Source organism: Vulpes lagopus, chromosome 3 (assembly GCF_018345385.1).
Source record: "Vulpes lagopus strain Blue_001 chromosome 3, ASM1834538v1, whole genome shotgun sequence".
Taxonomy (NCBI): domain Eukaryota; kingdom Metazoa; phylum Chordata; class Mammalia; order Carnivora; family Canidae; genus Vulpes; species Vulpes lagopus.
This window is the reverse complement of record NC_054826.1, coordinates 140696054-140710288: the sequence shown is the minus strand read 5'-3', so window position 1 is coordinate 140710288 and position 14235 is coordinate 140696054. Positions and strand designations below refer to the sequence as shown.

Genomic DNA, 14235 nt, shown 5'->3' with positions numbered 1-14235 from the left:
ATGCACTCAAATTTGATAGAAAACTGAGCTTTCATAATTCATTCTGATTTTTTCAAACAAAAATGAACTTTGGTGAATCAATAGGATCAACTAAGACATCTATGCTTGAATGTGTTTCTTTAGGCTTAATGTATTTTTCCTCACTGCATTATATTTTAATGATTAATTTCACGCTCTCTCATGGCACTCTAGCTCATGAATCACGGGTATTACTTTGAGAGAAAAGGAAGGTACTATGTATAATGAAAGCTATTACTGATTAAAATGTGTTGCATATACAAACTACATAAAAGCTGAAAACTTTAAATACCACCATTCTAGATTATAAATAATATCATACAGATGAACCCTATAGATTAAGGTTAGATTGAGGTGAGTGTGAGGGTGTGGATTTCTCAAATGGTCTTGGTTCAAACAACATACAAAATGAAGCCAGTCATTTAATGTTTCACTGGCATCTTTTCCTTAGTGTTAATGTGGTTAAGAAATGATTTCAAAGACAACTGCAAGAGACATACAGAGAAAGGAATCAGCTAAGCAAATAACACCCAAGCCGAAAGCCAAAAGCCAAAAACCAAAAGCCACCTGCCCACTGACATTCTATTCTCTAAAATCAGCACTGTCTGAATGCTATCAAAACTTTGCTGTTATTCTTAGTTAAAAAAAAAAAAGAGAGAGAGAGAGAAAAGAAAAAGGAAAGAAAGAAAGGATTTGGTTAAGTCAAAGCAACAAGGACCAAAAAGAGCGATGACATAAATTATCTTTTACCCTGTGCACACATGAATAAATATTTGGTTAAATATATATTATACATCAATATTTTTGAAATAGTAAACTATCCACAAGAGAAGCCACAAGTAAATTAACCAGATAGGTCACTACAATATAATTTGACTCTTGTTACTAACATGGATTTTTTCCAAACCAAAGCATGGAGTAAGGAGAAAAAACACTACTATCATCTCCCAAAGAGAACACAAAGTTACTTCAAATCAGTGACAGACGAAAATGTGGCGAAAGTAGCTATTGTGCAAACAGGTGGTTTTTAACTTTTACTTAAGCCACTGGAAAAAAAAAAAAAAACTGAGAAAAGAAAAATCGTGCCCCATATAGAAAAAGAAGATATACACATACACAGATGTTATCAGAGAGGAAGACTCAAGAAAAGCCTTAAAACACAACAACAACAAAGTAAAAAAAAAAAAAAAGCAGTTTATCTCAGCTCACAAATCCTGAAAGTGGGTTAGGATGTCTAAAAAATCACTGTAATTAAATCCTTATTTCATACATAAAAGTCTTCGGGAGAATTGAAAGGAAACGATCCTGCTATTTCAGGTTAGGGACCTTATTCACTGGAAGAAAGATGACATTTTCACAGAAGCAGCAAGAGAGGGGATCAAAAACTATTAAGAGGAGAGAAAAATACAGCTTGCTTGTGGTTTTGTTGTTTTTCCCTCTGACAGCACTGCATTCTTCATGTTCCCCATACTTTGTTCCCTTCCTCCCCACGTTAAATTAATCCCATAAGCAATACTACGGCTGGCGGGGGCTGGCGGGGGCTGGCGGGGGCTGGCGGGGGCTGGCGGGGGCTGCTCTAGATCCCCGTGACTCCTACGCTCGACCTTCGCGACCACTCACCTAGCGCAGGTGCAGGGGGAGGCAGCAGGCAGGTGCCCCGCCGCGCGTGCAGGGGGAGGCGGGGGGGCGGGAGGGAAGTGTCGGGGCAGCCCGGGGGGGGCAGCGGGGGCTCCCCTCCCTGCAGACCCCGCCTCACTGCAACCCGCGCCGCTCCGGGCAGGACGGGGCGGGCGTCCCTAGCCCCCTCCCCAGTAAACACGTCCGGCGGCGAGGCCCCCTGCGGCGGCGAGGCCCCCTGCAGCCGCGGGACCCCCTTCCCCGCCCCGCCGCCCCCGAGGGCTGCAGCTCGGCTCCTCCGCCCGCCGACCCCCCGCGGACGCAAACTTTCCCGCGTCCCGCCCCGGCTCCCGAGCGCCCCGGGCGGCCTCCCCCCCGCGCCCAGCCCGGCGGCCCGGCGCGCCGCGGTACCTCGATGTCCGCCGCGTCCTTGCTGAGCACCGGGGCCATGGCCGCGCTCGAGTCCCGGCGCCCGCCCCTCCTCGCGGCTGCGGGCTCCAGGCGGGGAGCGCAGTGACGGCCGCCCCGGCAGCGGGTGAAGAGGAAGCGGAGGGTCGGCGGCGGGGGGCGGGGCTCCGGGAGGCCACGCCCCCGGGGGCGGGGCTGCGGGCTCGGCCCCGCGCCGCCCTGCGCACCCGCGGCCCGCGAGCGGAGCCCCCTCCCCGCCCCCCGCCCCCCGCCCCCTCCCCCACGCCGGCGGCCGCGGGGAGGAGGCGCCCGGGGCTGCCCGAGCTCCGGGGCGGTCGGGGCCTGAGCGTGCGAGGCGGGGCCCGGCGGAGAGGCCCCCGGGACGTAAAGGTAGAGGCGGTTGGCGCTCTAAGCGGCGAATCGCTGCTTTTCTTTCCTTCCGCACGAACCCCGCGAGGTGCGGGAACCTCGGTGCACGGGCCGCTCGCTGCGTCTTCAGGACTCCCGGAGCGGGGGGCGGGGGGCGGGGGGCAAACGTTCCTTTCCTGCAGCGCCCGGGCGGGAGGCGGCGAGGGCGCGGGTCTAACCCGAGCAGCCTAAACCCGGGGCAGAGCGGGGGCAGGGCGGTGGGGCCCAGGGACCGAGGCCCGCAACACTGTTACGGCCAGAAGTGGCGAGTGGTGTCCGTGGTGCAACAGTCAAGGTTGTATTTTTGCAGGGCAGTCCGTTCTAAGGGCCGTTTAAATATATATGTGTGTGTAATTCTAACATGTGAAGCTCTTTCGAGGAGTGCCTTATGTTTCGTTACAGAGCTTGCTGTGGACAGGGGAGTGATTCTCACTTAGTGACGGTCTCGACCCAGAAAACATTCATCCTTGACTCCATCGGACTCCAGACCTTGCCCCGTCCCCGCTTCGCTCAGAGCGCTACCTGCTTCCTTCCAGTGAGGCTTTCATCAGGCTTCTTAATCCTCTTGGCTAAGTTGTGAGCAGCCTGGGTTCAGATATTTCCTCCATATCCTTATTCTTTCATTAGTGCATTCGTCATTCCGCTCAACATACACTTACTGAACATTTTCACTGTACCCAACAATGTGTTAGGTACTGTGTTAGGTACCCAACAATACTGTCAGGTAGTAGTGTTTTTTTCTCCTTACTCCATACTTCGGTTGGGGAAAAAATCCATGTTAGTAACAAGAGTCGAATTATATTGAAGTGACCTATCTGGTTAATTTACTTGTGGTTTCTCTTGTGGAGGGTTTACTGTTTCAAAAATAATCCACCTTCAGGCGGGATACCTCACTCTCACGGAGATCAAACTCTGAGGAAGCAAGTAAGCAAAATAGTAAAGTACAGTGATGCCTGCTTGGAATATAAAAGAGAAATGGGACCGAATAACTGGGGTGCTCACCACCATGAGTGGTTTGGGAAGACTTTAAACAAACCACTAGGTTACCTTCCTGAACCTGGAATTATTATTAGATACAGAATGGGTACATTTTCTTGAATCAAAGACTATGGTTAAGAAAAACTATAGAACCCTTAAAATCATGTGTTCTCCCACATTTTATCCATCCCCAAGCTCTCAGGATTCAGCCTCTTACAGAGATCTTGGAATATTCATCATTTCTCCACCTTCATTGCATCCGCCAAGGTCCAAGATACCGGTATTCCAGTCCCACTCTTACCCCTCTCTACTCCAGATTGAGTTTTAAAAAGTATTAATTGGCTCATCTTATATACAGAGAGAGAGAGGGAGAGACATAGCATAAATCTTTCAGTGGTTTACATTGCAGTCAGTATAAAATACAAACTCCCTAGTGACCTCTTAATTATCTCCCTTACCCTTCTACAACCTCTCCTATGCCCATTTTTGCCATGACTCCTTATGTTCCAGCACAAGAGTAACCTTCCCTTCTTCTACTTCTCTTCCCTTTGCATATGTCCTCCACTGGGAGGACTCTTCCCTTTCTACACATCCTTTAGGGTGTAGAGAAGATGCCCCTGACCCATTCCAGTCAACAAGATTAGACTCACCCTGTCTCCGTTGTTCTCTTTTTTTCTAATTTTGTTATCATGTCTAAATTTGTTCTGATTTTTTTTTATCATAGCCCTATCCAATTTTATTTGCATATTTATTGAAGGGTGACTTGTTTAATAACTTTCTTCCATTCAGAATATAATGGCCATGAAGAGAGGGCTCATGTCTGGCTTTTCTGTTTACTGGATAGTCAGCTCCAGCCCAGGAATGAGCATAAGGTACCAAGGTTGGTGATTGAATGAACTCTGTAGATCCTAAAATTGGTTTATGCATTAAGCAGTTCATTTCAGAAGCTTTAGTTTCACTTTGCTATGTATTCTTTTCAATGTCCCACTTATTCCTGAGAAGAAAATCACATTACCTATCAATTTATAGTTAAAATGTGTCAAACTAACTACTTTCTTTTTCATGAAGTAGTGTTCCAAAGTCAGATGTTCCTGTATCTTCCTAGAATCATACCTTACCCACCTCCAAAGTCATCTATAGTCTCCTGGAGTTATATATGTATTACATATGTATAATAATACTGTTATAGGGGATCCCTGGGTGGCGCAGTGGTTTGGCGCCTGCCTTTGGCCCAGGGCGCGATCCTGGAGACCCGGGATCGAGTCCCACGTCGGGCTCCCGGTGCATGGAGCCTGCTTCTCCCTCTGCCTGTGTCTCTGCCTCTCTCTCTCTCTCTGTGTGACTATCATAAAAAAAAATAATAATAATAATAATACTGTTATAATGGTATGTAATATTTGTCGTTAAATATCTAGGTATGTATGTAGATGCATATACATATATTGAGAGAAAAAGGGTATATGTGTAAATACCTATATTACATATATGAGTAATGTATTTAATTATAACATATATGATTCCTTCTCCAATTTAACCAGAGAGCTTCAATAGTCAAATTCCTAACCACCAGAGATAGAGATTTATATGCTCTTTTCGACTGTACTCTACTATAAATCTTACCAGTTAGCAAACTATATTTTAGTTTTTTTATAGGCACAAGGGTCCAAGTTATCCTTAAGAATTAGACACTATATTTCTATATTTGCATTTTGTGATTATTATTCTCCTAAACCACTATAGGACAAATTCAAAATATGCTGTCTCTATAAGGATAAGAGCTGCTTCATTGACACTCAATAATCAAAAGCACAGATAACACTGATAACAAATATAAAATTGAAATGCTATTTTACCATCCCCCCTGACCTCACCAAACAGATGTACCCTGTTCTAAGATATTTAATTAAAGCATCTAATCATGTTGCTCACATGCCACACCTATATTCTGGGATCAGTGATTGAATCTAAGAATACTTTAAATCCATTGAAATTCCACATTAAACACAGTTGTACCTGTAAATAATCCAAGCTGTTTAAAGCTTACTGCAAATGCATTCACACCACACTTTTTAAAAGTTGTAAATTATGATGGCATTTGTCAAGCTGTCCCTCCATCTGGAAGCACAGTCAAATATCAGGTGTTCCACATTAATTTTTTTGTAGACTTTGGAGAGACAGCTCATCTAATAGTGTACAAATTCACCAAAATGCATTTCAGTCTAATAGTTTACATTACATGAATGGATATTATTATTATGATGATTATTATTACCAAAATCAGAAGGAAAGCTTATGAGTCATTTTTCATTTCTGAAAAGTTATACAGTATCACAAATTTAGAAACACAATAAAATGCAGATTTCCATATGCTTTATTTTTTCCCCTGTAGTCTAGCATTAAGCAGTTTGTTGTATGTGTGTGTGTGGTTTTTTTTTTTTTTTTTTTTTAGACACTCCTTGGAAGATGTTTTTCCCCCAAAAGAGAGACTTTAATAGTCAGACTTATTTTACCCACCTGATTTTTTTTATTTTTATTTATTTATGATAGTCACACACAGAGAGAGAGAGAGAGAGAGAGGCAGAGACATAGGCAGAGGGAGAAGCAGGCTCCATGCACCAGGAGCCCGACGTGGGATTCGATCCCGGGTCTCCAGGATCGCGCCCTGGGCCAAAGGCAGGCGCCAAATCACCCAGGGATCCCACCCACCTGATTTTTTAAGGCTAGATTAACTCCTATCCAAACTGACAAAGGGGATAATGAATAAGAATCAGTTGGGTCCAAAAATTTCTAGTATTTCTACTCAAAGAGATCATAATGTATATATTTGTTCATATTATTGAAATAAACTTGGTGTAATTTATCCAACTACATATACTGTGTATCCCTTATAAACATACATACACATACACATGGATGCAACATATATGCATGTATATCATAATGCTGTAAAAAAGCACAGATAACACTGAAACTACAGATCCCTCTCAAAAACTTATTCAATGATTACTTATTGAGTGCTATTACAGGCACTGTGATAGGCATTGGTGATACCTCAGCATATATTAAAGACATTGCTCTTATTATCACAAACCTTAAGCCACTAGCTCAAAACGTACACTGTCATGTAGTGATTTTTAGTCAGTGGTTTAATTGAATGAGTTTATTATGAGAGTTAAATGTCAAAATGTATGTGATAGTATTTTATAAATTGCAAAATGCCATGTAATGTTAGTTAAATATTAAAAATTTAAAGATATGCCCTCTGATGCTCATTTTCTAGGAAAACATTGTTGGTCTATAATTGACCATGAATGATTTTGTGTAAAATGCAGTGTGAATAGGAAGTTGATAGAGTTATCTGACTTAAAGTGGGGGGAAAAATATCCTCTAGGGTGAATATTTCCTCGTTACCTCAACGCCTTTTCTTTGGGCTTGTTTTTCTCTCATCATCAAAAGTTACCATAATTCTAGCAACTGTCATTTAAAGCTGTCACTTTGTTTTCTTGCTGGAGTTTTATTCTTTTGTAATTTAAAGTGCATTTGTATTTGGGATTGAGACAGAACCTTGCTGTACATTATTCACAATTGTTCCTTTTGGCCATCTGTAGTGACTGCCATGATGTGCTTCACAGATCCCCTCCCTTCCTCCCAATCCACTCAGGACTGAGATACTAACTCTCACAACTGTTGGGAGTGTGGTAGTTGACAGCTCTCTGCTAGGTCCCTCTCTGGAAAATGCCCTTAGGTAAAGAGAGCCGTTGACCTAAGGATCATGTCCCCACGCAGAGTAGCAGACATCCAATGATGACTAATGTGGACTATAAAAGCCTGGCACTTGCCTCTATTCTTTGAGGGGCCATCTCAACTTTAGAGATCTCTTGAGGGATCATCCGAGATATTTGTTGAGATTGCAGTAGAGTTCTGCTTCTCCTTCTGTCCATCCTTCTTTGTTTCCCACCCACAGAAATCCTCATCCAGACAGTCCTTCCCAATAAATTTCCTGCATGCACATTTCCATCTCAGAGTCCACTCTTAGTGCATTTTCACTACTGTCTTTTATTTAACTGATAGAATATATTGCATGTAAAATGTACTTAATTATCCACATGTCTAAACATAAGAAAATTGACTCTTGTAATAGTCTTTTTTTATTTCAATGTGTTGAAATATTTCTGTATTTGCTCATCTATTTATTTATATCACAAATAACTGTGTGCCCAATATGCACTAGATGCAACAAAAAAACACCAGAGATACAGTGGTGAGTGAAACAGCAGTGAGGTCTATGCTCTTGCAGCTTGCAGATGATTTAGGGAGGTGAACATTTGTCAAGCAATCACACAATAATATAATATTTACTGTGAATAACACTAACCAAGAAAAATAGAGGACTGTTATAGCAGAGAGTTGGGAAATCAGTGAAGAGCTTCTTAAGGAAATGACCTTGCTGCTAAGATCTGAGAGATAAAGTTAGTAAGACAAAAAAGGAAGAGATCAAAAGCATTCCAGGCGGGACACCTGGGTGGCTCAGTGGTTGAGAGTCTGCCTTCAGCTCTGGGCCTGATCTTGGAGTTCCGGAATCAAGTCCCACATCGGGCTCTCTGCAAGGAGCCTGCTTCTCCCTCTGCCTGTGTCTCTGCCTCTCTCTTTCTGTGTCTCTCATGAATAAATAAATAAAATCTTTAAAAAAAGAAAGAAAAAAAGCATTCCAGGCAAGAAAGTAACCTGTACAAAGGCTCCCAGCCTAGAGGTCCTGATAGAAGGGAAAAGAGGGTCTCAACAGCTAGGGAGAGAGTGACCCAGAGTGTTGCCATGTGGTAGTTTAGCCTTAATTTAGGATTTTGAATTTTATCCTATGGAAGTGGGAAACTGGAATTTTTTTTTAAAGCAGAGGGATGATGTGATCAAATATGTATTTTAGAAGTATATTCTGATTGTAATGTATGTATAATGCATATTCATATATTCACTTGGGTGAATGTTTTAAAATCAACCAAGGCAAGTGATTTCTAGGGATGGGCTCAGTTATTTCTTCCACATGCCAGCCAGGGTGGTAATCATCGTTGTCATTGGAAACCAAAATAGTGAATTTTCTACCATATATTAATGCCAATGTTCTTTAGTATTTTGTTACACTTATGAAGCAGAACCCTGTGTTTTTTATCAGTCTGGAAAGAAAAACCTATAACCCAGAAGGATTTGTCTCGATCAGTGTCTCTATTTCTGTTTTCTACCATAAACCTATAATGATCCATTTTTGATCATCTGAATAATAAGTGACATCCTGTTCTTGTTCTGTAGTTTGTTTTTGTGATTACCACCTTCCCTAGCCTATAAGGTCCTTCGTGGTTTTGAGTGTGCCTTATCTTTTTATCCTCCATGCCTAACACAGTACCTGGTAATAGTAGGTACATGAATATTTAGGAGGTATTTGTTATTATTCTCTCTAACCATGACAGAGGGTATGGAAAGCCTAAAAGCAAGAGACTTTTTTTTTTCTTGAGTAAAGAGTATTAATGGGCAATTCCTTTCCCCTTTAGAATACAAGTAGTTGATTTTTTTTTAAAAAAAAAAAGTAAAATTATATCACCCAAATTAATAGTCAAAAAATGCCAGTTAAATGAGGTATAAGGGGTGCCTGGGTGGCTCAGTGGTTGAGCATCTGTCTTCAGCTCAGGTCATGATCCTGGGGTCCTGGGATCAAGTCCCGCATTGGACTCTCTGCATATGGAGCCTGCTTCTCCCTCTGCCTGTATCTCTGCCTCTCTCTGTGTGTATCTCATGAATAAATATATAAAATCTTTTTAATAAATATATATGATTTTTCACCTATTAGGCTGACAAAAATATTTCAAGGAGTGATTAAGGTGTAAGAAAATTGACAGACTCATGAGGTTCTATAATGAGCAAAAATTTGCATGTAGCCAAACTTTAAACATATGCATTTTCTTTGACCCAACAACTTTATTTCTCATATTGTCATTTTAAGAGAGAATGATTATGCAACACGCAAAATCTACCTAAAAGTACATACGGCTCACTCCAAAGTTCTTTATGCAAGAATAAAAATGTAGTAACATAAATCTACATAAATCTGATTAATAACTGTATTGAGTTGCTGCAATCCAATTTTCAGCAGTGTTTAGAAGTAAATTGGTAGAATTTTAACATCAGGGGAAGATACAATGTATCCAAGAGTATATGAGATTATAGGGTCTGAATATATATGGACAAGTCACAAATACGGTTTAATTACACGGAAAAGTAAAAGTTATTTTTAAAACTTCATTGCATTATGAGCAAATACAGAAACACATTTACCTTTTATAAATTTAAATGTGTGTACATGCATGTGAGGCCCTTGTTGTCTGTACTATGGTGCTTGGCACATGTTAGGTACTCTGTAGTTTATATGTGAAGTATTTTACATGAAAAAATACCAAAATTATCTGTAATGTTCTATAATCCATTAATTGAAAATAATTATTAACATTATCACATTCCTGGTTGAAATGTTTTTAAGCATTATAGAAACTGGCAAATAGAATTATTAATAGCATCATAGTCCTAGGTAAAATTTTTTAGGGTATAGAAGCTGGCAAATAGAACTGCTTAAACTTTAACTACACAAAATAATCTGAGTGTTTTAATACGATGTCCTATCACAAAATAGTCATTTTGAATGTATTGATTTATTTAATCTATAAAACAATAAGCCTGTCAGTCTTTTGCTCCAAACCTATCATGGCTTCCCATTTCACTCAGAAAAAATTCCACATAGTGGCCTACAGATATCAATAATACAGCTGCTTATTTTCTCTCCTCCTAATTCTTACTATTTTTGTTTGCTCCAGCTCCATTTACACAAACTTTTCCACTTCCTGTTCCCTCTGCCTGCATTGAGATTCTATCAGATATTATGAGGGCTAAGCTCCTCATCAGGTTCAAGCATTTACATAAAATTCACCTTTTTGGTAAGTTCTTCTATGACCACCACGTTTAAAACTGCACCTTGAATTTCTCACATTCACTATTCCCTCCTTCCTGCTTTATTTTTCTTTATAGCACTTAATATAAATCTGTGTTCTATTTGTTTTAATTATGTTTGTTCATTGTCTACATTTTCCTACTTCAGTAGGAAATGCAATTATTTTTAATTGTAAATTTTATAAGGTTGTTTTCTTTACTGCTGTATCCCCAGGCTGGACCAATACCTAGCACATTGTATATGCTCAACAAATATTTTGGATAAATGCATGTTATAGTCCTTGACCATTTTTTCATATTTCTATATTAGCATTTAATATTGAATATTATACATTTAGGTTTCTATATCCCCACCTGAAAGAGTTATTCAAGGGCAAGGACTATATCTTATTAATCTTTGAACCCTTCAGCTTATATAATGTTTGGAAATAAGTAAATGTGCTCTATAATATGTTGATCGAACAAACAAGTGAACTAAAAATCAGCCTCTTTGTATACTTTTCTGGTGTCACTTGCTCCAGTGCATCTTTTGATGTTTAAAAATTGAAATTTATCATGTATGCCAGTCAGAGAAACTCTAAACTAGAGGCTTACTCTGAAACATATTTTCTGTTCTCATTCTTGTCTTGGCAACCCAATTGGCAATATATGATAAGTATGATCATCCATGTAAAGTACTTAGAATATTTTCAATAAATTTGAAAATATTTAACATTTCCTTATTCATGTCTTAAACACATGCAGTTTCATTAATTTTATTTTTCTCAAGTATTCTGAGCAATATCTTCTCCATTTATTAAAATGTCATCATGTCTTTTTTTTAATATTTGCATCTGATTTGCAGAGTACAAGGGAATGAATTTTTGGTAGTTTGTAACTTAGGCAGAATAACCACTTAACATTCTTTTAGAAGAACTAATATATTACATGTTTGTGCCATTGGATATGATGTGTATGTCTGTGTGTATGTATATCCATATATTACCACCCGGTATACTTTTTCAATTTATTACTCCATTTATTGTCATCACTGAACTCATAAATTTCAAGGATCTTGTGTTAGGCTTCAGTCGAAAGAACTTGCATTAGTTTTTTTCTTGTTCTTTTCCTTTTTTTGGAAGGTGGGGAAGGGTGGAGGAGTGGGGGATGCTGATTAGTCTGACTCTTCCAAGTAGCACAAATACATTTCACAATGTGATCTTTGATAAATGTCCAAATGGATTTTAAAACTAAATTGAACTGCTTTTTATTGAGCCCCATAATTTATTCCAACCATCTGTGTCACACACACAAAAGTTTGTTTCTTAAGGGCTTTATGATATTTTTTGTTCCCCTCAGCACCACCATTAGGATATAACAACATTAACATATTTCAGGATTGACTTTGATCCCTAAAGAATATAATACATCTTTCAGCCAATAAACATTTTTCAACACAACTATTTGCAATTTGTAGATTAAAAAATATGGAACTGAAAGCATTCTTTTGGCATCATACTTTCTATTTAAAGGCCACCAAATGTTTCTTTCTGAGAGATTGTATTGAGCGGTTAGGATCTTGGCATTCTCTATTGTTTTAGGGAAAGATTTTCCTGGCCCACACTTGTTGTTGCTGGATAATGAATGACTAGAGTATATGGACAGAGCCACCTTCCCATCTGTACTAGCCTTGACGACCATTGATTGGTGTGTTGCGTCCTCTGTTGAATCATGCATGCTTAATCATTAATTTCACTTAGAGCTAATAAAAATACCTTTTATTGATCATCTATTGTATGCCTAGGACATTCACAGATTTCTGATTTAATCATCATAATAATCTGAATTTAAACATAGAGAAACGAATGCTTATGCATTTTGTTGGAATCTGAAAACTAATTTTTTGTAGGTGTTATTAAAACAGTATTAGAAATTAGTGGCTTTTGTTTGTTTAAAATGCATTTGAAGGGATCCCTGGATGGCGCAGCGGTTTGGCGCCTGCCTTTGGCCCAGGGCGCGATCCTGGAGACCCGGGATGGAATCCCACGTCGGGCTCCCGGTGCATGGAGCCTGCTTCTCCCTCTGCCTATGTCTCTGCCTCTCTCTCTCTCTGTGTGACTATCATAAATAAAAAAATAAAAATAAATAAATAAAATGGATTTGAAGTGCACTTTATGCAGTTTTAGTTTTCTTTATAGAGAATAGTAACTTTTAAAGATCCTACTCTACTGGGGTGCCAGGGTGGCTCAGCTGATTAAGCATCCGCCTTTGGCTCAGGTCATGATCCCAGGGTCCTGGCACTGAGCCCCACATTGGGTTCCTGCTCAGTGGGGAGACGGCTTCTCCCTCTGCCCCTCTCCCTGCTCTCTGTCTCTGTCTCTCAAGTAAATAAATAAATAAAATATTTTTAAAAATAAATTTCCTGCTCTGCTAAGCAGTTCATTAGACTGTATGTTAATTATCACAGTGTGAGGAAGACAGGCTTAGTAAGGTTAAATATATATTCTTACAAGATTTCTAGGTAGCTGATCCTGCCCAGGACTCTTTCACTCAGGATACCTTCCATCTTATTATTATGCCTTGAAATAGAGTAATTGTAGCCTATGTTCCCCTATAGAATCTCTCTGTCTTCCTATCTATCTATCTCTCTATATATATCATCTATTCTATTCTGTTCTATTTTATTCTATTATGCCTATGACCTGTAATAATCCTGATGTAGATTGTTCTGAGACACCTTGTGGCTCAGTGGTTGAGCATCTGCCTTTGGCTCAGGTCGTGCCCCTGGGGTCGTGGGATTGAGTTCCACATCAGGCTCCCTGCATGGAGCCTGCTTCTCTTTCTGCCTATGTCTCTGCCTTTTTCTCTGTGCCTCTCATGAATAAATAAAATCTTTAAAAAAATAAAATAATTTTCTTCTGAGGAGAAGAAAAATGTGGCTAAAGTGATAAAAATAGAGAAATATGAAAGAATTTGATATCATTTAACATGGAGAAGATAAAGCTAGTTCAATTTGAATGTTTTTTCATATTTAAATAAATTTTTTAATAGAAATAGCAGTTTTCTATTTTGACATCAGATCAGGAAATGGGCTTAATAAATTATGAGATAGTTTAATTGGATATACGAAAAACAACCTCTATGTCAAAGTAATAAAATATTAGCATGGACTACTAAGGGAGATATTAAGTATTTATACCTGGAAATCTGCAAAAAGAACATAAACAACCATGTGTCCCTGCCTGAGAAAGGAAAGCTACTAGACAATATGATCTCAATAGTCTTTTCTAATTTTTTTTATTTCATAGATATCACTCTTTCTTTACTTTTCTTCCAGTTTCTCTGCTTTTTACAATACATTAAACAATAACAATACATTAAATACATCTGATTATAAGATTATTAACTGCAGTTTCTTTTACATTCCATTGTCAAGAAGTGAACACAGTGATACATCAACCAGTATTTCAGGAAGAATGCAGATTCCAAGGTAGATCACATTTATAATGTATCCCTTAAAAAACATATAGCAAGTAGATGGATGGTCAAAAGCATCTTTATATCATAATACTCCCTTATTCAAAACCTATCAAGTCTTCTCATTGAAAATTACGTAAAATCCACATTTTTTAGAATGGTCGACAAGGCCTGACCTATCTGAACATCCCTGTATCATTGATTTCACCCCCTCCCTTTCTTCTCCAGTTCATGCCACTTAAGCCACTCTGATCTTAACTGTTTGTTCAATATACCCAAATTCTGAGCTATTTCTCTTCTTTGTCCTTGGATTAAGACCAATATGATATAGACCAGGTGACGATTCAACAACGTTGGATATTC

General features: G+C 39.5%; 1 protein-coding gene across 2 annotated transcripts in view; it reads right to left on the bottom strand.

Annotated features, from left to right (window-relative positions):
* Nucleotides 1-2173, bottom strand: part of DPYD (dihydropyrimidine dehydrogenase) — a 798071-nt gene extending 795898 nt beyond the window's left edge. The window contains exon 1 of one of the 2 annotated variants that reach the window (XM_041748593.1): nucleotides 2047-2173. In XM_041748593.1, the coding sequence (XP_041604527.1) occupies nucleotides 2047-2085 (39 nt within the window). In that variant the 5' untranslated portion in view covers nucleotides 2086-2173. The remainder of the gene's footprint in view (nucleotides 1-2046) is intronic. The other variant, XM_041748594.1, reaches the window with a different exon arrangement.
* Nucleotides 2174-14235: the final 12062 nt, after the last annotated feature.